This window comes from Lycorma delicatula, chromosome 1 (genome assembly GCF_047948215.1).
Source record: "Lycorma delicatula isolate Av1 chromosome 1, ASM4794821v1, whole genome shotgun sequence".
In the NCBI taxonomy this organism is placed as follows: domain Eukaryota; kingdom Metazoa; phylum Arthropoda; class Insecta; order Hemiptera; family Fulgoridae; genus Lycorma; species Lycorma delicatula.
The window spans coordinates 193,747,166-193,770,938 of record NC_134455.1 but is presented as its reverse complement, the minus strand read 5'-3'; the positions used below and the strand labels follow the sequence as shown (position 1 = coordinate 193,770,938).

At 32.6% G+C, this 23,773-nt stretch overlaps 1 protein-coding gene across 1 annotated transcript in view; it reads right to left on the bottom strand.

The window, feature by feature from the left end:
* Ret (protein kinase receptor Ret oncogene) overlaps positions 1-23,773 on the bottom strand; it is a 387,727-nt gene that overhangs the window by 61,726 nt on the left and 302,228 nt on the right. Inside the window, exons 10-12 of the mRNA XM_075354801.1 lie at positions 21,004-21,176; positions 8,076-8,279; positions 1,839-1,935 (exon numbers count right to left, since the gene is read on the bottom strand). Of these exons, the coding sequence (XP_075210916.1) occupies positions 1,839-1,935; positions 8,076-8,279; positions 21,004-21,176 (474 nt within the window). The remainder of the gene's footprint in view (positions 1-1,838; positions 1,936-8,075; positions 8,280-21,003; positions 21,177-23,773) is intronic.

Below are 23,773 nucleotides of genomic sequence, written 5' to 3'. Positions count from 1 at the left end.
CAAATTTTAGAGCCATGTAGATCAGATGGCTTCTTTCGAGATTCAGAACTAAGAATTGCACAGTGAATTTTATGCACAGAATTTCAAAACTGAGTACTGTCATATGTCCTATTCGCAATGGAATATAAGTTGGAGATGACTGGATACCAGAATTATGGTGCAAATTTAAAGTAGGTTCGTTATATCCATAATAATCATACAATAACCTAAGTTTGACACCTCTAAGGTAGTCGTTTCACTATCATCATCATCAGAGTAATTAATATTATGCGGTATAAATAATATTATACCACTGACTATCTTTTTTTATTGTAAAGATACATTGTTTACAATAAATACCATGTGAAACTGATTTGCCGATGTTAGTTATATGAATAACTGTTACTTATATATTTTATGAATAATTGCCAATTGAATCTGGTGCAGCAATTCTTCTACGCTATAAGTCATAGTGAAATACAAGCTCCAACGACTAAAGACAGTCATCAACAGTTTGATGAAGACTACCAAAAATAATATTTTGATGTTTTTTTCCCCCCTGCCACCCGAAACCAGACCTCCAATTAAGCATGAACACGGTTCCGGGAGGTGCCTTTGCCTCTAGTCGCCAGACGAGGGAAACGCCAGGCCCGGCTATGCCGTTCCCGTCCCCCATCTCCCAGCAAACGGGACTCGGTCCTTTGTGCTTCGCCTCTAACGGGGTCACTCCCGGAGGGATGGCCCCGCCGGGATTCATCCTTTTAGTTCAGGGGCTCGAGAGCCCCGCACTTCATCACCACCGACCGCCCGTGCTAAGCACGGGCGAACGGCAGCTCCGTACGGAGGTGTCCCTCATCTCTTCGCTTCCCGATATTTTTTTTGCAATATTACCGACACAAATCCTGTTACAGTGTCGAAGTCCACCGAACTGTGTAACATCGTTCAGACGATGGTCCCAACCTCGATACACATAGTTACGGCAGGACAGTCGCGGCGTTCCTCATCACACCACGGGCACAGGAATATCACGTGTTCCGGTGTGTCTAACTCCCGACAATATTGGGAGAAGGGGTTTTCAGCTCTTCTTCGTCCATACAATTATGAACGAAAGACCCCATGGCTGGTCAGGAATTGTGTCAGCCAGAATCCCAGTTCGCCAAACTTTAAATTTTATAAAGCATGTTGATGCTTTATAAAATTAAAAGTGAACTCGTCGAGAAGTATTATTACGAAAGCGAGTTACCAATTTTTGAAGTCAATTGAAGCGATTTTTATTTTATAGGAATTAAATATACCCTAACATCTATAATATACTGTACGTTTTAATCGGGAAAATATAACAAAGTTTTTATGCAAAATATGATAATGAAAGATAAAATTACAGTATGGTGAAAGATAATGTAACGTTTTTGCAACATTTCAACACTGATTGAAATTAATTGGTATTAACCGGTAGGAAAAATCTGTAGGAAAATATCTAAAGAATATATTTCTTTTATTCTACGTGCACCATATTTTCAGATACCCGCTTGCTTATTCATAAACGTATTATTTATGTGCTTTGGGTAATTTAAATTAAAAAAAATCGACGTATATTTTTGTGGTAACATGTAATGATATATTAAGAAAAAAACCAGACAAGCCATGCTGTGCAGGCTAATTTGATACTTATTTTAGTTATTAGTTCTATTTTACCATGAAAGGTGTCGTGGTTTTAATTTTACAAAATACTGTTTCCATCAGGGTGAAAGGAAGAATTTAAATTTTAAACTGCGAAAATAGAGCCTGAAATGGGTCATCAGTGTACCTCTGAGATTTTGAATAAAGTAATAAAAATTATTTGTCCATTATAAAGTTACCTGGTTCTGCAGATGATGAAAAGCATGGCGACGGTTGCTGTTACTAACAAACTTCCCGACACAACTCCAGTGAGGCAAGCTGCTCCGCACTCAGGACCTGAATAAAGGATTTAGTACCACAAATGAAATTTTAACATGATATTCGTTTATTATATTACATGTGGTAACATATATTCACTGATAAATTTTCAGTATCTTACTTGTGATGGTAGAAACAAAGAGAGAGGTAAAGAGGATTAGTTTGTATTCAACAAATTAATTACGTTCATATGTAAACCACATAGAAAATAAGTCTCATCTTTATACTAGACAATTAAACAACTAAATTGTTAATTTCGATTTTCTAGAAATAACTTGACTACACTTCATTGGTTTATTCGATTAGAAAACACTAATTTCTGGTATAGAGTTTATGAGTTATGTAGTTGTTGATTTAACAAGATGTATTTCAAATGTAATAAGAGTTTTTTTTTATGTTAAATCTCTTGTTTAAGGCGCTTAATAGAAAGAATAAAGAATTTTTCACGAAAATCCGGAAATAATTTTAGGCTATTGCTCTATTGGTAGAAATAAAAATAAAATTTCACTAAAACATACGTTCGCCTCAGAAATGCTTCGACTTCTAGTTACGACTAACAAAAAATTTCGCTCCGATTTCTGTTCCAACGATAAAATGAGGCAGTACTGAAATTCTTTGACGCAAATTGTTAGTGGTTTTTTACCTGAAGATTAAAAAAATTGACTCTCAACTCAGAATTATTTTCCCGGGAGTTTCTGAGAAAATTATTTTGAAGCTCAAAAAACCCGAATCATAAAACACATTTTTTATGTTTGGTGTAAATTTACTTCGTTCAACAGCAAGTAAAGAAACAAAAGTTTTAGTAAGAGATTTTGTAGGAATTAACTTTTGAGAACATTGGCGTAAATAAAATCAAATTTAAACTAATAATACCTAAACTCGATTTTTATTTGTTATCCATAGTTTTTAAAATTAAAAATTGTAAATTTTCGCCTACAAATAAGAAAACTGCTTACGAATTAAAAAGAAACTTTACATTAAGCTAGTACTGACATTTTATAAGCGGACCCTTAACGCTGCAATGAGGTAGTCTCACTCGCCTATTTATACATAAATCGTAACTTTCAGTAAATCAATTAGTTATACTCAGAAACCAAAATTCTCTAGTAATCATTATAAGTAGGGTAACAGAGGTTTTGGGTTCAATTTAGTGTACTTATTAGTTGATTTTTTTACATAAAAGAAAAAATAAAACCTTTTCCCGCTTGCATAGCGATATTTATGAATATAAAAATAATGAATCCTTAATAAGTAGAGCCATTATATATAATGAATTTTTTTTTATGACGATAACTAATTTGTTGTTTTCACAATCTGTTCTACTGTAATGTGAATGTGAAGTGCGCACATCATTTGAGGTTGAAGAGGCAACGGAATTTTTTCAGAAAATAATAATACAACACAGCGACGCACTAAAGGGATTAAAATCATCTTCGTTTTCCTGGACTAGATTAAGGCAATGTAAAACTTGTTTTTTATAACACATTCTCCGCTATACAAGTACATGTCACGGAATGCTTGTCGGTATTAAGAATAGATATTCAATTGCAGAAATGACTTATATCATGTCGACTTATCTATTATCATTAAAGTAATAAAATTTACCTGGAAGTTTCAACATAAGATGCGTTGGATCTTTCCAACGCATCTTGAATTTTTTACTTTTTGAATCTAAAATTTTAACTACGAAAAATAATTATTTAGTATACATTAACAGAGAGTAACATAAGAAGAATCTGACTATACTTTTACTTTTTAAATTTAATTTAATTTTATAAAGATTGACTTTTTTCTGGGAGGTTGCAGTACTAATAGTCCGTAATAATAGTAATTTGGAGCTTATACAATTTTATACGGTAGATTTATTATTACAGACTTATTATTATTCATTTTTATTACGGCAGATATTTTTATTTAATTATTCCGCAGATTATAAAATTCTCGTTTTCTCATTATACTTGTAGGGAAATATTTTAAGGTTAGTTTATAGGGAAAGAAATATATACTGGTAAGCTACTCGGAAATTACAGTATATAATATTTTATTTAAAGCCTTTGATCCGGCCGACAAGTTACTTGATGATCAAGTTTTTATTCTCTGTTGACTGGAGATGCATTTAGTTAAATCTCAAAGAAAAAAACGAATAATTTTTTGCAGCTGGTAAAACTTAAACCTTGTCAAGTAAAACTTAACAGTGTAAATTTAGAAATTTATCAGACAATTAATAACTGAAACATTTCACCTGTTTTAGTAACTAAAACAGCTTTAAAAAAAATCGTTAATTAACAGTTACGTCTGCTTCGTTTGCTATTTAAAAAAAAAAACTGATGTGAACACCACATGACTTCCTTGTACGACTATTAAATTACATATACACATTTTTGCTGCATTTCATTTAAACTTATTTCATGTGATTTGAAAGTGAGATACGATCCTCTAATTCTTTAATAAAGTGGACAGTTATACAATTGCATTGTGGTGGACACCACATCGCATCACATTTTTTGTGGTGTCCGTATCAACATTTTGTATTAGTTTATCTTCGTACAAGGAAGTAAAAATTAATAACAGTCAAAGACAGATTCGATTATTTACTTTCTTTAGTCCTTAAGCTTAACGTCATCAGCCATCCCCCAGTTTATGAAAAAGGTACAAAAATCTTTGTTTGGAACTGTGTGCTTCACAGTTCCAGCGGCATGGTGTTTGGATAGCTTCCTATATGCACATGCGTACATAGGAAGCTGCACGCGAGGATGCGAAGGCGAGAGAGCACTGTCGCTTCCTCAGTTCTGACCCTGACCTGCTGGTGGAAGGTAGTTAGTTGTTTTTTACTCCGCGTTGTGTTGTGCCTAAAAACCATGTACCATAATCTTCAATGCGATAAACCGTGGAATTAGATTATTATCCTGCTTCCAGCAATTTTATTTGATTAATTTTTTTTCGGTCCTTTTATTTTATAGAAAACTTTAACCGTTAAAAAGTAGGGATACTGTCACAGAAAAAAAAAATTTCTGTGGCAGTATCCCTACTTTTTAGCTACGAGCCGCCACTTGTTATGATAATTAAATATTTTTGTAGTTCACAATGTTTATTTTATTTCTGTTTAATTTTTATTTTAACTAAAATTTTATTTTAATGTAGTTTAATTTTGTAGTTTGATAGGATTTATGTTATGTGTAGTGGATAATTTTAGTTAAGTATGATTTCAAATCTAACATTGTTTATTCTATGTAGGATGATTATTTTAAAACTGATTATTTGTAAGTCATTTTGTTTCAAATTTGGTATCTGTGTTGATGACTACTAATGAACTGTACTTCATAAGTTTCTCCAACCAGATAAAACCTTTTAAATAATTATTGATACATTTTTGAGTATAATTTGTGAATAAAAATTTGGTTAAATAATTCACACCATTGCAGGGCTGTAACTTCCAAGAAAATTATTAGGCAGCGGCTCATCGTCTTATGAGTAGCAATTCACAATGTAGTCTATGCTGTTGCGAATGTAAAGTACGAATTTATATCAGCTTTTTAAGTTTTAAAAATAATTTTCCTGATTGAAATAGTATCACATGGAAAATGAATAGTATTATTTGGAAATGGCCTTTAACTGATATCTCGTCAGACGAAAACGCCTAAACTGAGGAAAAATAAATTAGTTGAAAGTTAACAAAATCTTTTATGTACATATGGCTTTAAGTAAGATTAAAAAGGAGGCAAGAATAATTTTGTTTGGTTTATGAATAAGAATTTTGGTGGTAAAACGATAAGGGGAACAAAACAGATCCTGAAATTAAAGAAATGAACATAAAAATTTGCTATTAATATGAAGCGAGTTATTAAGCTTCAAACTCATCACAAAAGATATAATACAAGTATTTCAGGTTAACTGAATTTTTGAATGTTTCAACACAACAAATATAATAACACTGTTTAACATCAATACTTGAAATCATTAAACATATAATGTTTGCTTAACGCACTAGAGTATTGACGAAATTTCCCCCTTTCTCGTAAATAACTTATTACGTATATAAAGTTTACTTATTGAACTTAACAAATAGAAAAAAAATATTAGAAATTGATTTCTATTTTCTCATAAACTGCCCCGTATATTTTGTGATAAATCCATTTATTGATTTTCAAATGCTAATATTCATGGTTCATAGCCGACATTTAATATTTAAAATAATTGGAAAACAATTTCATTAAAAAGAAAAAACAATTAAAATACAATTAAAAAACAATTAAAACATTAATATTTTTTGATCACAAATTGTAAAATAACTACTAAGAATCTGATTTTCAAACGTGTAAATTTAATTATTACGACTAACAGCAGTGAAGGCGTACTAGCTTGTAGACAAAAATTGAATTTTCATATAAGTTAATAATTTAAGTGACGGTCCCCCTCAAAATTCAAAATATTGCACTATATATATATATATAGGGTATATATATATATATATTATATATATATAATATAGTATAAGTATATAGTATAAGAATGATATCAGCAATTATTTTTTCTTATACGTGTTTGCAAATTAGTAATTGCAAATTATTTCCCCCAATTACTTTTAAACGCAGTGCAATTACAGTTCTTCAAAAAACTAATAACAAAAATTAAACAAAAAAGCACTGAGTTAGTTTAGATTAATTTTCAATCACCCTTGAATTTACGCCCAATAAAATTTAAATTTTCCAGTTTTCAGTAATTTTTCAAGATATAATTGTTTCAGTGAAGTAAAATTATTTTTAAAAATTAAATAAAAATTGGTTGTTTTGTTTAATATAAAATCACTCTGCTATGCTACCTCTCCATATTGAAGTGACCCCTCTCTGACTTTCATACAGAAGATTCTGGGTTCAAATTCTAATCCTGGTCAGACTTAACTACAAATTTATCAATCATGACGTGAATAAAATTGGGTGTAAGTATTACTTATATAGCTTGGGCTATATAAGTAATACTTACATGAATAAGAAATTGTAAGTAGTAATGTTTCACTCCATAGAAGATACTGTTTCTTAATGATGGTCTCTAAAATAGTAGATGGCGCTTTGTCTTATTAGCAGTAGCACAGAATAGCGACTAGATCTTCTCTACACATGTGTGGTTATTATATATTTTCCACTCTGCAGCAGCTAATGTAGCATTTATCTTAAAAGATTTAAAAAAAAATACCATTTAATTCCTACCTTATTATTGAAAACTTTTATATTTTTTTATTCAGTTTATTAGTACTAACAAACAAGTTTTTTTCTTTTAAATTTTCATTTCAAAAATTTTTATTTCAAAAATTTAATCATTATGAATTAATAGGAAGTAGCACAATTTGTAACATTTTATTGGACATTTAACACAGTCATAAAGTCATATTCAATTAAAAGTCAGTTGAAAAGGTGATTTTATTTAGTTTTCTTCAGTTTTTAATAAATTTTATTAACGGAATGAAATTGTATATGTTAGAAAACTGGTAAGAGAGATAAACAAGATTACCATCAATATTTTTACTGTTAGAAGGGTATCCTAATTCATTATTAATAAAAACACTTGTTTTATTTGGCTGAGAAATGAAAACAATTTTAAAAATGCCTTGTTCAAAATCTTCTATGTGATCTGGCAAAGGATATTGATCTAAATTAGGGAATCAAGTATCAAAATTGGTACATTACAATCAATCTATTGTTATATTATTACCGTGCATTAGTACACAATCCACTACTTATTGGTGCTCACTGTAAAGGACAAGACTTCCAACATTAGCATACAGCTAATAAAGAGAATAATGGCATGTAATTTAGTAGTAAATATTTTTACCCTAGTAACAAGTATAAATAAATGTATTCAAAAATTTCTCATGGTCTTTTAATTTTTTTCAACTGAATAATTTATTATTTCATATGTACTATATGCATTTGTATTTGTTTTCTTAATTTATAAAAAACCTAATCTTTTAATTTAATCTTTAGTAAGACCACAATTTGTGTAATAATTGATTAAATAAAAAAAAAACTTATATGCCATATTTTTCACTTCATATGTGTAAATTATAGGTGATAATAAAAGAATATCTGTAGACAATGGAGTAAATTTAAAAATGTACAATACATTATAAAAATTGAAACATATACTGAAATAAGCTTTTATACCTCGATTAGGTGGAGTGTGATTACGACTTTCCCAACTAGGAGCTAATGTAGTAGAATATTTTCTGGTATTATTCTTAGGTTGTAATTTTCCTTGAATATTTGGATAGCATGAACATGTTCCATATGGGTCACAAGAACATATTCCTATTCCTACCTTTATACCTCTACCATGAATTCCTGAAAATGCTGGAGCCATTATATAACCTGAAATATTTAAACATTTACATAAATAATATAGATAACAGAAATAATATAGATACACATATGGACACTTGCATGCATACAAACTGTTAGACAGTACACATACACATTTACTATGTCTGAATACTTTACTAACACACTGCAAATTACTTTTAAAGACCACATTAGTGACAATACCATCTTAACTATTTATTATTAAATGTTCAGTTTTCAACATTTTAAATTAATATGTAGATTCATTTAAGTTTGGATACAAATATCAGAAAAAAACTTTTATTTCAAACGAGAGTTTGAAATAACAAAATTGAGTGGAAATTTTATGCCATTTAATGCTTGTATAAATAGTATTTATCTACGCATATACTGAGTGGGTCAAAAAACACTATTCACTGAAAATATTAAAATAATTTTGATTGTGATTGTCCCATCAACTTTATATTACCCTATTTTTGTTTTCATCTACAGTTATTTATGTAAACACAAGAGTGTATTATTATTCGATCAATCATATATTGGATATAGCTGTTATTAGGATCATTTATCTAATATGGTTTATACAGCTATTGTTGATTTGTGCGGTGAACATTTTTAATAGATTACAAAGGATTTTTGGTTTAAAAATCTGGTACTGGAACACAGACGGTTGTAATTTAATAATTTTGTAAGTTGAATAGTCATTTAAACATTGTTCCAGAAACACTGTGGGCCTTAGTTTTTTCATGGTTCAGTTACTGCAAAGAAATACTTGGAGCTGCTACCTATGTCATTTGGGGCCACAGATGAATTACAAATATTTCAACTTACTTTACATTCAACATGATTAATAACATAGTGTCATTTAAGAGTTGTGCAAGACTACGTTAAGAATGAGTTGTTTGATGGTAAAGTTATTGGAAGGTGAGGTGTAACAGAAGTGCCATCTAGGTCACCAGACTTCACACCCATTAATTTTTACTTTGAAGCATAGTAAATGTTAAAAAGACATGAGATAGTTAAGTTAAAAAGACATGAAAGTAAGAATTGACAGTGCTTTTGTATTTATTGGTTCAAATTCATTATTATATAAAATAATGTGTTTAAGCATTCCAGAGCAGCTGTTATCAACATAGAAGAAAAATAGTCTGAGAAATAATCTAATAAATAATTATGTGGTTTCAATAAAATATTAAATCTCAGTTTAATTTGTAATGGTTTTTTTTTTACTGATATTTCCACTATGCTTCACAATAGATGCCCATGTAGTATATACTTGTATATATATATATATAGTTAGAGAGAGAGGGATTGAGAGAGTGAGAAAGAGCAAGATATGATTAACTACAATTAATTTATCAAGAAGAAATTTATGTTTTTTGATAATTATTTATTTTATTAAAATCATCCTAGACTAGTAGATTCCAAAACACTGTTTTTAAACTGAACAACAAAACCAATGTTAGGCTTTAAGTACTTAAACTAACTGCAAAATTTTGCAGCAAGCATGATCTTAGTTCGCTGTGAAGATATGTGAGTGTGATCTGAGCAGGAATATCCACTGAACAGACTAATACTGCTGCCAATAATTGACCTCATAAAATGAAGAATCCTGATTGGAAAGAGAAGTAATTGTACTAAAAGTTATTCATATTTATTATACTTTTATGTAGATTATTGCCTCCCAACAAGAAGTAAGCCCATTAACAATTTGGCAGGTGATTTTGTAAAGTCTCAGGATTTATAGTTTGTAAGATGATTCTATTATCTGAACTTCAGTGACAATGTTAATTTTTCTAAAAGTTATATCCTTTTTTCATCTTCATTAGCACTTAATCTTCACAGCGTTATTAAACAGCAGATTAATATAATAAGCCTATATTAATACCTTGTCAGTATGCAAGTATTATATAAATGAATCAGTTGGCACTTATAACTGCATATTTAATACACAATTCGTGATTCTTTTAAACCGGAAGTTTTTGTTTGAGTCCTTATAGTATAACATAGATAATGATAGTATTTTTTTTAACAGTAATGTAAAAAATAAAAATATTGTTCTCTTTCCAAGATTTCTTTGATCTAGACAAGATTTGAGAGAAAGAACTACCACTTAAGCAAGCTGTTAATTATTAAACTGAGGGGTGGATTGCTCTACATGGTAAGTCTTAACTTCAGTGAACCTAGTTTTATTCTACCCCTTGTTTCAGTAAGTGTGCGCTCTTCTGAAGTGATAATTTACTTCATCAGATACTTTGGATCAAAATTTCAGTTCCAAACTGTTTTTCAGTTGTTTATGATCAATCCATTAAAAACCTTAATCAGGGTTCATCTGAAAATGGGAATGATGATTTAGGTTCTAGGTTGGCTCTAATTAAAACTCATCTATATTTTTCAGTATGACAGGTGTCATACATTATTTAAGGTGGATTAAAGATATAACGCAATCTATTGTCAGAAAGGTATGAAGGATAATGTGGATCACATAAGTAGATAAGAATATGAGCTCTTTTCCTGTAAAAACACAACTGCTACATCTCTTTAAAATTTTATTTATGTAAATGCAAGTTTAAGAACTTTCTTTGTCAGATGAATCCAGATATTTATGAAGATGTACTTAAACAATGTGATTCATTTTGATATGCATTTTCATTGTTCACAGAGCTTTTGCATTTACCATGTCTGTTATACTGATAATTTAATGTGACTAACATTGAAATTTGGTAAATTAACAACTGGAGACAGTTACAAATTCGATTAGAAGTAATATAATTTTTGTACTATAATTAGTAAAAGAGTGTTGTAAATTGGTCTTAAAACAATTAGATAGTGTTGTGTACCATCTAATTAGACAATTAGATGATGTTATGTGCCTGGTCAACAATTTAAAACGGAACAACTATGAATAATTTAAAACCATTTTGCAGGTATAAACAGCTGAGACATGTAAAATTTTATGAATGAAGTGAAAAAATGAGAAGGTCATTTGTTAAATTAAATTCTGTATTTAGATTAGGAGAATTTTCATATTTACCTATTTTTCAAAAAAGATTTCGAAGTGAACGACCTACACAGCAATGCACTTTTGTGCTCGAGTGATCATATTGAAAGTCACCTGACGCATAATGTTGTCAATGCCGTCAGTATCTTGTAAAATGTCCGCCTTCAGTTCACCAGTAGTGAAAGGATTTCATTCATAAATTTTATCCTTTAAATAGCGCCAAAATAAATATCGCAACTAGACAAATCTGGAACACAGAGACCACTGCCCTTGGCACACATTTCGCTCTTCTGTAAATCGCATGGACTCACTAGCGTGTGCTAGTGAATCATTTGAGGCATGAGATGTTGCTCCGACTTGGGAGAAGCCCTATGTTTTCATGATTTGTTAACTAAACATACAATTTTTCAAAAATTGTATGGTACATTTCTGTATTGACTGGTCAAAAAATATCGGTCCCAGTATATGATTTCCAAAAACAGCACACTGTACACAGATTATCTCATGGGGAAGATGAAGAAGTAAACGGTCAAATATTTGATGAGGATTTTCATCATCAATACCTGGTGTTGAGCAGATTAATACCCCCATTTATATGAAACAATGCCTCGTCTGACATGAAATACGGCATTGGGTTTATCTGTCCTTCGAAAATTTGTTGAAAAGCTAGTAGCAGTAATTTAGACGTTTCACTTTGTCTGTTCTCTTAAGCTGTTGCAGAATATGGTTTCAAATTTAATTTATAAAGAATCTTATGGCTAGATGTAAATTTTACACAGCTTTATTATAATAACTTAGGTATAGATTTTTTGGACCAGCAGAAATTCTTCGTTGAATATCGGATGTAGCCTCTGGACTCTCCCGTTAAAGCCCATCAGGACTAGGAACGGGAAGGTGGTGTAACGACCGGAAGCATCACAAGGCGGATGTCTTCCCTTTCGGGGTTGGTATATAGCCACTGGACCCCACTTGCGTTAACTGTAAAAGGTTGAGAAAGATTCATAGGCACTCCGTAAATAGCAAGGAGTGTGATTGTTACACGAGAGCAGTCGAGATTTATATCAACTCTCTCGATAGTTAGATTCGGTCAACTAAATGCCCAGGGTGCCTATGTAGTCCAAGTTGAGTTAGGCAATGTTGTCGAAAAACGGAGCCTCAATGTCGTTCTTCTACAACACTCGTACGTGGTCAAGGATAGTCTGCCAGGTTTCCCAGCCTGGAAGAAGGTTTTCGTTTGTGGCAGTAAATTCGCCGTTCTGTGCTTCACACATCTAAGTCTTTAGATAGCTTCTGCATACAGCAAGCCTCTGACACGTATGACGTCATTGTCAAGCTTGCCGTGGATGGTCTGGACCTAGTTGTTGTTAGTTCGTACTTTCAGTACAGGGATTCCACTGAACAGCATTTGGAAAACAGGATAGAATTGTTAAGCTGGTAGCAGGTCGCCCAATTCTTATAAGTGTTGATGTGAATGCCAAATCGCCTCTTTGGCACAGTGGGATCACAGACAATGGCGGTGAATTGATTGAAGGTTTCATCGCGCAGCAACGTTTTGATGTCTTTAGTGTAGCCGGTGAATTGTCTACTTTCGCCGGTACAGTTGAATAGCGGAGGGCTTCCGTGGTACAAACATCGATGTTACCGTTTGTAAGGATATCCCTGCTAGGATTCAGAACTGGTCTGTAATCGATGATTGCGCAACTGATCATCGACTAATAGTTTTTGATTTGGTAGGCGAGCTGAGCGATGTCTATAGGAGATATGTTGCTGTTCAGCAGGGGCGCTTCCCTGCAACAGATTGGTCTAAGTTTTCTAATATCCTTGTGGCCAGGCTTCGCGTTTTTGCTCGAAGAGTGGACGATCTCCCGTTAGATGGCCTGGCAGAGATTTTTTTTCTGCGGTAGTTGAAGCCGTTGATCAGTCGATTCCCAGAGGTACGGGTCGAGAGAGAGTAGCTTGGTGGACTCGGGACTTGACCGCGATAATGAGGTTTGTGCGCCGGCTTCGGGAGCCGCACAGCGTGAGGATGATTCTGATCGGCGTGCAGCCCTGTTTCCGGACTAACTTCGGAAAAGGACCGAGTATTTTCACAAGGTTAGGTCTTCTAAGCGTGAATCCTGGCGCTCTTTTGTACAAGAGCAGGGACATAAGGACCGATGGAGTGTTGTTTATTGAGTTATTGGTCATAAGAAGAAAAAATACATTTTTCTGTCGGCTCTCTCGGCCCAGGATGGAGTAGTAATAGGCAAAGAGCGTGTCTTTTGTCTTTTAAAGAACGATCTGCTTCAAGGTGATACAGAGGTTGGTGAAACCTCTAATCAACGTGTTCAAAGGAAGTTGTAAGTTTTCCCTTTAAGAATAATTTGTTTTCTGAAATTACTGAGGCAGAAGTCCGCCAAGTAATTTGTAGCCTGGCTATTAATAAAGCCCGCGGATATGATTATATCACAGTGGAGCTCCTGCTTTGCACGTTGCCAGTGATTCTTGGTTTCCTGACTAGGGTTTTTAATATGATGCTTTTTGCTGGATATTTCCCAGTGTGTTCGAAACTGGTGAGTTGAAACTGCTCTTCAAAGGTAGTGACAAGGACGCCACTGTAAGTTCTCTTTACTGGCCTCTAACAATCTTGCCTGTACTAGGTAAGGTATTCGAAAAGGTCTTATATCTCCGCATTAATAGTAGGTTGACTTCTCACCATATGCTGATGGACGACCAGTATGGTTTTCGCCCTGGCAAGGGTACAGATGACGCTATTCTTAGAGTAATGGATTTGGCTTCGACTAGCGAGTACAAATATGTACTCGGCGTCTTTTTGGACATCCCCGGGGCCTTCAATAACTTGTGGTGGCTTTCTGCCTTCTTTCAGTTGCGGCAGCGTGGCTGCACGCAAAATTAGATTAATACTCTCTTGAGCTACTTCAGCGACAGAACCGTCGACCTTCGTGATGGCGGCTTGGAAGTAAGAAAGACCCTGCCAAGAGGTTGTCCACAGAACAGTGCTCTAGGTCCACTCGTCTGGGTCGTTGAGTTTGACTCTCTAATGCGATTGCGGATACTCAGTGGCTGCCGCATCGTGGCTTATGCCAACGATGGGTTGCTGCCGATCGAGGGAACTCGCATGCTGGGACAGAAGTCAGAGAGACACAGGCATGCAAGTTACTAAGGTTGTGGAGTCTTCAGCATAAGATGGTTTTCAGTACGGAGAAAACCACTATGATGTTTCTTAAAGGTCGCCTAGCCACGACTAGTCACCCGCGAGTCGTGATGGTCGACCTTCCGATTAGGTATGTCACCGTTCAGAAATATCTCGTGGTCATCCTTGATGAGAGGCATCAATTCAGGGAGCACCTTCAGTTTGTCGCTAGGAATTCCTAATTTGGTGTTCGTAGAGTAATCCATCCCGATTGGGGGTTGAATTACCGAACCATACGTATTCTTTACAAAGGTGTCTACGAGGCCATGATATTGTACGCTGCGTCCGTCTAGGTTCATCGTTTACAATTCCAATGTTATATGGAAACTTTGTTGCGAGTCGAGCGTCTTCTATTGCTAGCTGTTGTCGAAGGCAACAGAACCGTCTCGAGAGAGGCAGTCTCTGTGATCGCCGGCATAAAACCCACTGACATCTTACCTACGGAACGTAGCCAGCGGTATGTTTCTAAGAAGGGAGGCCTTCTTACTTCTGGACGTATGAGAGAAATTGAAGATCAAGATTTTGACTCTTGACCAGTTAAGTGGAACGATTCTTCTACTGGTCGATACACGCATGGTATATTTCCAAATGTTAGGGAGCTGCGAGCTATTAGGTGGGTTTCTCTCAATCGGTGCACAACTCAATTCCTTTCAGGACATGGTGCTTTTAGGAATAGTTTGGCTATGTTTGGTTTAACTGATTCGAGCTTGTGTCCGGACTTTAGGGACGACGACACTGCGAACCATGTCCTTTATGTTTGTCCCCGCTATAAGGCTGAACGTATCAGAGTTGTTAGGGTGCTCGAGAGAGTTAATTCCTTTCTTGATCAATTGAAAGACTCGCAGAGAATGGACTATCGTGGCTTGCTTCCTTTTTTCCTCGCCCTGAGAAAAATGACTGAACGGGTATAAGTAGAGTAGCACTCCGTGTGGCTAGGGACTGCCAGGACAGTTGATTCGCCGGAGGTATGCGTGTTGGCATCGAGCCACGGTTAGTTAGTAATTAATGGTGATTATTGTTGCAATGTTAGCTGTTGGCGGAGGACGACTACACTGCCGAGGGTATGGGTAACCACGCAGCCGAGAGGTGTAGCGTCATTTTGACGAGGGCAGTTTTTAATGAGCAAGTCATTGTCAGCGGGATGGCTACTGCACTGCCGAGGGCATGGATTCCCATGCAGCCGTAAGGTGTAGCGGCGTCTCAACGATAGTAGTAAATGAAAGTAAATGTCACGCGGGACTCTGCAATGGAGCTGAGTGGTAGTAGGAGGCCTGTCCGTCTTTCCCTGGTAGACCAGACCGGAGTCCATAATGAAACCAAGTCAGGGCTATGAGTTCACTGAGGGAACTAGGAATAAATTTCGTTGTTACGAACAACATTTTTGTGGCATGCTAATATTCAATTGCCTCGAACTTATGAGACATTAGCATGAATTGGCTCTAGAAAATGTAGAACTAGGCGCGGGTTTCGTGCTTCCGCGAACTCGGTTAGCTAGTTCAGAGGGCAACGATATAGGATATTCAAGATGTCCGGATAAGGCCTGCAGCGAAGGCAGAAGCTGAGTTTATAAATCACTGATGTAAATGCCTACCAAGAGATGCCACATTAGTCGCATCTCAACGAGGCCTGGCTTATTACTATGAGATGTAAAAAGCTAGATGGCGAAAGACGACTCCCGTTAAAGCAACCCTTTCATCGATTGAGTAAGGAATTTTAGAAAAATAAAATTTCAAAGAATGAATAGTTTACAAATGACAACAATAGACGAGGGTAGTGAGTAATATACGAAAACAATTACCGCAACGATAGCAGCGTTAATGGTGGCACTCATATAACTCCAGTTCGTGCTGGCTCGGTTCGGTTTTAAGTTGCTCTTCGGGTATAATTTGCTAATTAGCTGGTAAGGTTAAACAGCTGTAAGTTTAAACAGACATTTAAACAGCTGTAAAATTATCTCGATTATTTTTTGGTTTAAATATCATGAAGTTCTGTCAATGTGAAACTAGAAACCATTTGAGCAGCAACATTTTGAAGAAAAACTAAATCAAAAGTTTTGAAACTGAAAAGTTTTTTTATATTTTGAGATTTTATTTTTTGTACTGAAGATACCTTTCATCAGTTATCAATATATAAAAAGCAGTTTGGAACTGTTCTCAAGGAGTTGATACAGCCAGTGCAGTTAAACATAGCAACAATTTTATCATCAATCAAAACCATTAAAATGCAAATTAGTCCCTTATTACACTGTAGTTAATTCATTTGTACTTGCTTTTCCCTGAACTGAAATCTGTAATGGAATAGCGGAAAAGTATGGTATATAATATCTCTTACTATTTTCCCTGCGGGTTTTGGATGACAACGCATCCTACACTACTGGGAAAAGGATTGTAAACTTGGAAAATTGACTATGATAAATTATTTCAGTTGACTTTGTAAACCAAAGTTTTATTTCAACTGCCTTCTATATTTTAATCTCATTCATAATTTGGATTGTAAGAGTGTGATAATCGCGTAATACATTAAATTTATGGTGTATTATAATCTCAATAATTTAATTCAATCAACTGATCGAAATTGAAATTTTAATTAATTACTATGTTTGAATCGTTATACTCGTATATTAATAATGATTTTTATTATTATTAATAATTCTTTCTTTAAATTTTTGGTTCGTTTGTTTGGCATTTACATAGTAAATATTTACATAGTAAATATTTAATTATATAGTAAAATTACCTTGAGAATTCTTTTAACACTTACAAAATATTTATTTCCGTGCTAATAAGACACATTCAGTCGGTTTATGTGCCTCTTCCCTTATTTTATAGAGGTAATTAAAACTCATACGTCGAAATAACCATTCCTGGTTTTATAATTATTACATATAGTTCACAGTGTTTATAAATATTAGCACTGAATTACCTTGTTGAATAACCTAAAAGTCGATTCCAAAATGATTTACAAGACTTAAAATAGATTTTTCACTAGAAAATATCTTCCTTTTCAGGCATAATGACTATCTACAAATTATTTGTTTCGCTATACCACTTTGTTTCGTTATTGCGAATGTGTATTTCGTGCATGGATTTTTGGTTGATGAATAGAAGTATGACTGGGTACAGTATATTTTGTATAACTGTATGGAAAATATCACTGAATTGGATTTCATATGAAGGTATCATTAGATTCAATCGCTGCACTTTCATTTAGTAATTTATGACCAAACTTGTAACGAAAATACAAATAGACATACTTTTTTCTTAAAGTATTGCCTTGTCATAGCTATGTGTCTGTTTAACACGATTTTCTTCATACTATTGATATAGAGCCATTTTGCTTATCATCCGGTGGAAGCTCTTGGTAATTCTACGAGTCTCTTTCCTAAACTTTTTACTTTAAATATGTTATTTATGAAATCGTTAAATCATGTTACATATCCTATCACGTTAGATTTTCTTTCCTCCTTACCATAATAATTTTTTTCTTTTATTTCTTATTAATACATTTTCTTGTTGCTTATTTTTTCTGTAAATCCAGCTAGTTGTAGTCATCCTTCACAATATCCAAACCTTTAAAATTTGTAATTTGCCACATTTTGTTTCTCCAAAAGTCAACTACTACTCATTAGCAAAACTCAACATATCATACACTAATGCGATGGCAAAATTTTCTTTGTTGCAATATTCAAGTGTCGATTAGTACGAGCAAGTAAATTTTTTCGTTTGAAATGCTTGTTTAGATGAAAGAATTCTTTTTCTAACATCTTGAAGAATTAATTATGCTTTTATATTATATTTTCCAGGTAGCGAAATTTTGGTTCTCTTATAATATAATATCTATTTTGGTTTTTACAAGTCTGCTCCTGTTATCTACCATCATTGTTTTAAGCTTTTTTGTTTAAACTTAATTTTAAATTCTTTATGTTTCTTTAAATACATTTTTTATTTGACTCTTGTTTGTAGGTCTACGAATAAGCAAAAGTTAAGTCGAATGCATTTTTCTGCAGTTTTCTGATTTATCTAGTAAAATATTATCTGATATTACTGTACGTAAATTAATATTTTATGTGTATTAAATTACCATATTCCGTATTTCCAAAAAAATATTTTATGCAAATGTGGGATTGATATTTAACATTTATTTATATATCCACATTTAATGTGGATTTAGTTCACATTTTACTTTTAGATCCGTGACATTAATAAGATATCAATATTTAAAAGAAATTATCATTTACTTTGCAGCTTCTCTGAATTCGGTCATAATCTATTTATGGGCAAAATAGGCATAATTCCTTTTCGAATAGAAAGCAACTTCACAAATTAAGAATAAAATAAGAGAAAGATTTTATCTTAACATGTAATGCATCATTATTTTTAATCACAAAGATTACGTACGAAATTAAAGAAATTTCCATATAATCTAAATATCCTCTTGATACTTGTAAGGTTAAAATATTTAATACTTACAGGATTAATAGTTCTAAGATACACCGAAGATCGGTGTCTCCGGTGTATGCTTCTGATCATCATAATAAAACGTTCGACAAAAAAAAAATCAGGTATTTGTGTCCAAATTTTATGAGCGAGGCAGTCAAAGGCAGTACTCACAGTATTGTTATGATCAGAAAGAATGGAAATTTTCAATAACTGGTCCTTAAAGGATATTGATTATAATTATTTTACAAGAGTACATGTATGTGCCAAAATATAAAAGAAAATATTAGTAAAAATAAGTTCTTACACTTCAGAAAAGTTCGAAAGGCAAAAAAACACTCTAGATATAGATATTATTGACCTTATTATTATTATAAGTTGTCACTGCCTTCGCTATCGTAATCCCACTTCTAAGTGATATCACTGGCTACAAGAAATTCCAAACGTTATTCACATCATTTCAATTATGAAACTAAAATTAAAATTCGGTACTATTAAATTAATCCATTTAAAATATATAAATTGTGATATTTAAAATTAGTAGGATATTATTTATTTAAAATAAATACACTGTGTTTAATAAACTAGGTAAACTTAAGTATTCAATAATTGTAGAAGTTGATAAAAGATACAACGAACTGATTGACTTAAAAAAAAAATTATGATTGCTTAAAAAAAAGGAAAAATGATTTTATTGAACAGATTTTGTTGTTGTTTGATTAAATTATACAGGTAAAAATTAATTAATATGTATTCAGTGCCGATCACGAAGCTTAAAAATCCTGGGACAAAAGAGTGTTTGGCGAATTGTCAGAAGACAAGAATAAGTGTAGGAAATCATGTTCATTTTTGGTGTTTTGGGTGAAACTGTTACCTGTCGGTAACAAATGAGCGGGAGATGGTGAGAATGTTAAAAAATTTCGGTTCTCAATGAAATAATAGTTTTTTGTTTGATTGTTCGTGAACAAAATTAAGGTGTATCTTTTGTAAAATATAATTATCATAAAAAAAAACCGCCTATATATACAAGAGTTATATTGTTCATACTTTCCCTCATTACTCTCATAATTTAATAACATTTTTTAAGTTAATGTTGAAAAACTAATAAATAATGTTTTCAACTTAATACTGTTGAAAAAGTGAAATAAATTTTTGTCAAATTACGTGTTTAATTATCGAGTTTCTGAAATTCCTTTTTAATACAAAAACTAAGAAATTTTTTGGAAAAAAAATATTTTTCCGAATAATATACCTGGAGTTCAGAAAGTAGGACGGAAGGAAGGAATCATAATTCAATAACCAAACAAATTATGAAAACTAAGCCTTGCCTGAAAGAATATCTCATGTGATCTTGCTTTTAAAAAAATATTCCTCTGTAATTCACTAATCCCTTCTACAAGAAAAATACTTAGCACCATCTCTTTTAAGACTATTATATTATCCTTAGAATAAGTTTATTATTTAGTTAAATAATTTTAACCGAGCATATATATCGGTGAAGAAATACTGACCAGAAAATAGAAATGGCCACCGCTTTTTTAATTCTTGGAAAATTCGGCCAACCTCTGACCAGATTTTTTATCCTACACAACATACTTACTTCCAAGATTCTGTTAAGAGTTTTAGAAAATTTACGTAATTCTGATTGTTTGATTGTTTTTACAATTGTACTCGAAAAAATTGGAGAGAAAGTGACACGACAACGAAGTTAATACCTACCTCAATTCAATCCCTAAATGATAGTTTTTCACTATTAAGGTATATCACGAAATTACAGCGTAAATATGATCTGATCTCGGGAAAAGCGGAACAAAATCGTTGAATAAAATTTAACCGGAAGTTAAATAAATGATCTCTATTTATAGGAAGACAACCTTTAATTCAAATAACTGAATCGGTATGTTTTAATTAATGCAGTTCAGTAATCGCATTGCATGGCAGGAAGAAAATTTTACGTATAAAGTAATTTCACTTTAACTTAACCTTTAAAAATTGAAAAACTATCGTTTCTTTTAAAGATAGCTGAACAAAGAGTAGTAACGAGAACTACATAAAATTATAGTTTATTTTTTTGTAACGTTGGTTTACAAATCGAAAAAAAAACAGACAGATGATTTTACTTACTGGAACAATCTTGAGGACAAAGGCGCTCATGTAATTCTTCTAATGGATCACACCGACCGTCAGGACAGGTTTCCGGATCTGGTACACACGTGGAGTAGTTTCTAGTATATCCCTTTCTCTTCACTGGTTCTAACCAACGACATCCTCCTGGTACGCCTCCTGATGCGCTTACTCTATAAAGAAATTATATACTATATTTATACGTATATATTAGCGTGTATACATATTTATTATAATTATTTCTTCTTTGGATGATATTAATTTCATAGCAAGTGTTATTTTTTAAGGCTGGCTAGGATTCGAAGCTAGAAGATTAAAATTTAAGCAAAACAGACTGCCGTGGAGGAAGGGAGATGGAGTTATGTTTTGGCTAAAGAATTTTCATGAATATTCCTAATTATTACCGAATTTACTTTATTTTATAAAAATAAATACTAGATGCATTAAAAACAACAGATGGTAAAATTTTCCGATCGAAGCGAAATTCGCCTATACGAAATGTACTGATGTTTTTAATTTTCCTAAGATATTTTTTGTTCAGAAGAGTAAATCAAGTCTAATAAAAATCGTTGATGAATTAGGTTTTAAGTGGTATAAAGCGAAAAGGAAAAGATTTGAACTAACTAAAAGACTGAAAATTGTATATTAGAAATATTCTTTTTCACATGAACGTAAAAGAAATTAAAGAGGAAGAATAGTGTATATGGATAATACTACATTACAACGTGGCCTTACGTTAGCAAAAATCGAATTTTAGAATTTTCACACCCAATGAGTATAGTGTTCATTGAAAATGGCTTAACAGTATGAACATGTTCATACTTTTGGAAATGGACAAAAGAAAAGATGTTACCGATCCTCCAAACAAGATTTGCTTAATTTATAGATAATGCACTCTACCGCAACGCAGGTTCAGAAAACACCTACAAGTACAAAATAGACGTAATAATGTCTTAACCCGTACGTACGAATTTACGCTCTCCTTCCTAACTCAGCCACCTAAATCTAATTCATTAATAAGGCCAGTGTGAAAAATTGTAAAAATACCTTTCTAACGATTCAAAAGGTTTTCTTCGGTAACAGGAACCGAGTGGTAGAAAATATCTGTTTTCATTAAATTGATCGGGGATCGATACAGAGACGTAGAAGGGACAATAGACGAAACAATAGATTCATTTGTAGTTCATACTAGTAATGGAACTGAAATTTCATCAGAGGCATACGTGACTGACCTGAAGCAAGTGGGGATGAAGCAGACTTTATAGAGAGGATAATTCTACATCAGTTGAAGACTTCTGATATTACACTTTTATAATTCAATATTTCGTAAGTTACAACATAATCTACTCTTTAGTCATGCTTAAGCTAAATAGTTATGAAACACGAGTATATTATGCTAATCAATTTGGCTATAGTAATTAACTTTCCTATTTTGGGGGGGGGGGGTTACAGTATTACTGTTGGTTGTTACTGTATTAGGAAATTATTATTTATTAGGATTACTAAATTTATTAGTTTTCAGCACTTGATTATACATTATTACATATATTTTTATATAACATAAAATATATAATGATCGTAATAATAGAATATTTAACACATTTAAAGATTTTAAAGTTAGAGAATAGACTTTCAGGAGTAGCATTTCCTAATTTTATACTTTCAAACGAAACATTATGTCTCAACGATTTCGGTAATAAAACCACCCAGCACGACGATTGTCTCAAGAGATTAGTCTCCATCCCTTAAAATATTACATCGGATTCCATGATCCAATGAGTTATTTTAGAAAAGTCATTCATAACATTGTTAACCCTATGGAAAAAAGTTAAGGTATCAATGTAGGGATGATTTTTTTTCTCTGTATAAACCTAACGAAAAACTGCTTCTCTCCTCATATTTGTAGTATATTGGTGTATAATTTTTTTTTTTGAGTTTAGTTGTACAATCATCAGGAATGCATGGGTGTCTCCTTTTAGGTCGTCTAAAATTTTTATGATTAAACGGCAACTAAAAAATTCAAATATTATAGTCATTATCAGTTGAATTTAATTCCTTGAAGGCGTATGTATATAACCAGCAATTAACTTATGTAATGTGGCTAGCATCTGACGCCTCGAACGAGTCGGTATAGTTTCAGCAGTAAAGTAATACGTAAGGTATTAAGTATTCCAATTTATAGTATCTGACGCTCTGAAGGATTTAGAATAAAACTAGCAATTAATTGCCGTATTGTATAGTTGCAAACGTCGCATTGATTGTTAAATTATGCGTTGAAAATTATAACACTTGATTTATCGTTGCGTTTAACTCTTTGCAGGATTATAACCAAAAAGAAATCTTAATATAAAATAATACACTATTATTTAATTGTAAAACACAATTGAAATTTAAAATTATTTAATTGTGTTTTACAATTAAATAATACATTGTATTATTTAACATTTAATTATTTAAAAATTGTATTATTTAATTGTGCACTAGAATTTCTGATGCGCAAATGGATTAAAATTAATCCAAAAAATATTCATAGAGTATACAAAAGAGATAACTTAAATTTAAATTGCCTAGGATTTGCCGACGACTTAGCTTTATTAGCTAATAGTATCGCAGAAGCCAGAATACAAATAACAAGTATAGAAGAACTTGCGAATAAAATTGGACTTAAAATTTCTTACGAAAAGACTAAAATGATGGCTACAGATCCTTTAGTTATTAATTCTGTGAATATTAATGGAAACAAAGTAGAACTTGTAGAAAAATTTAAATA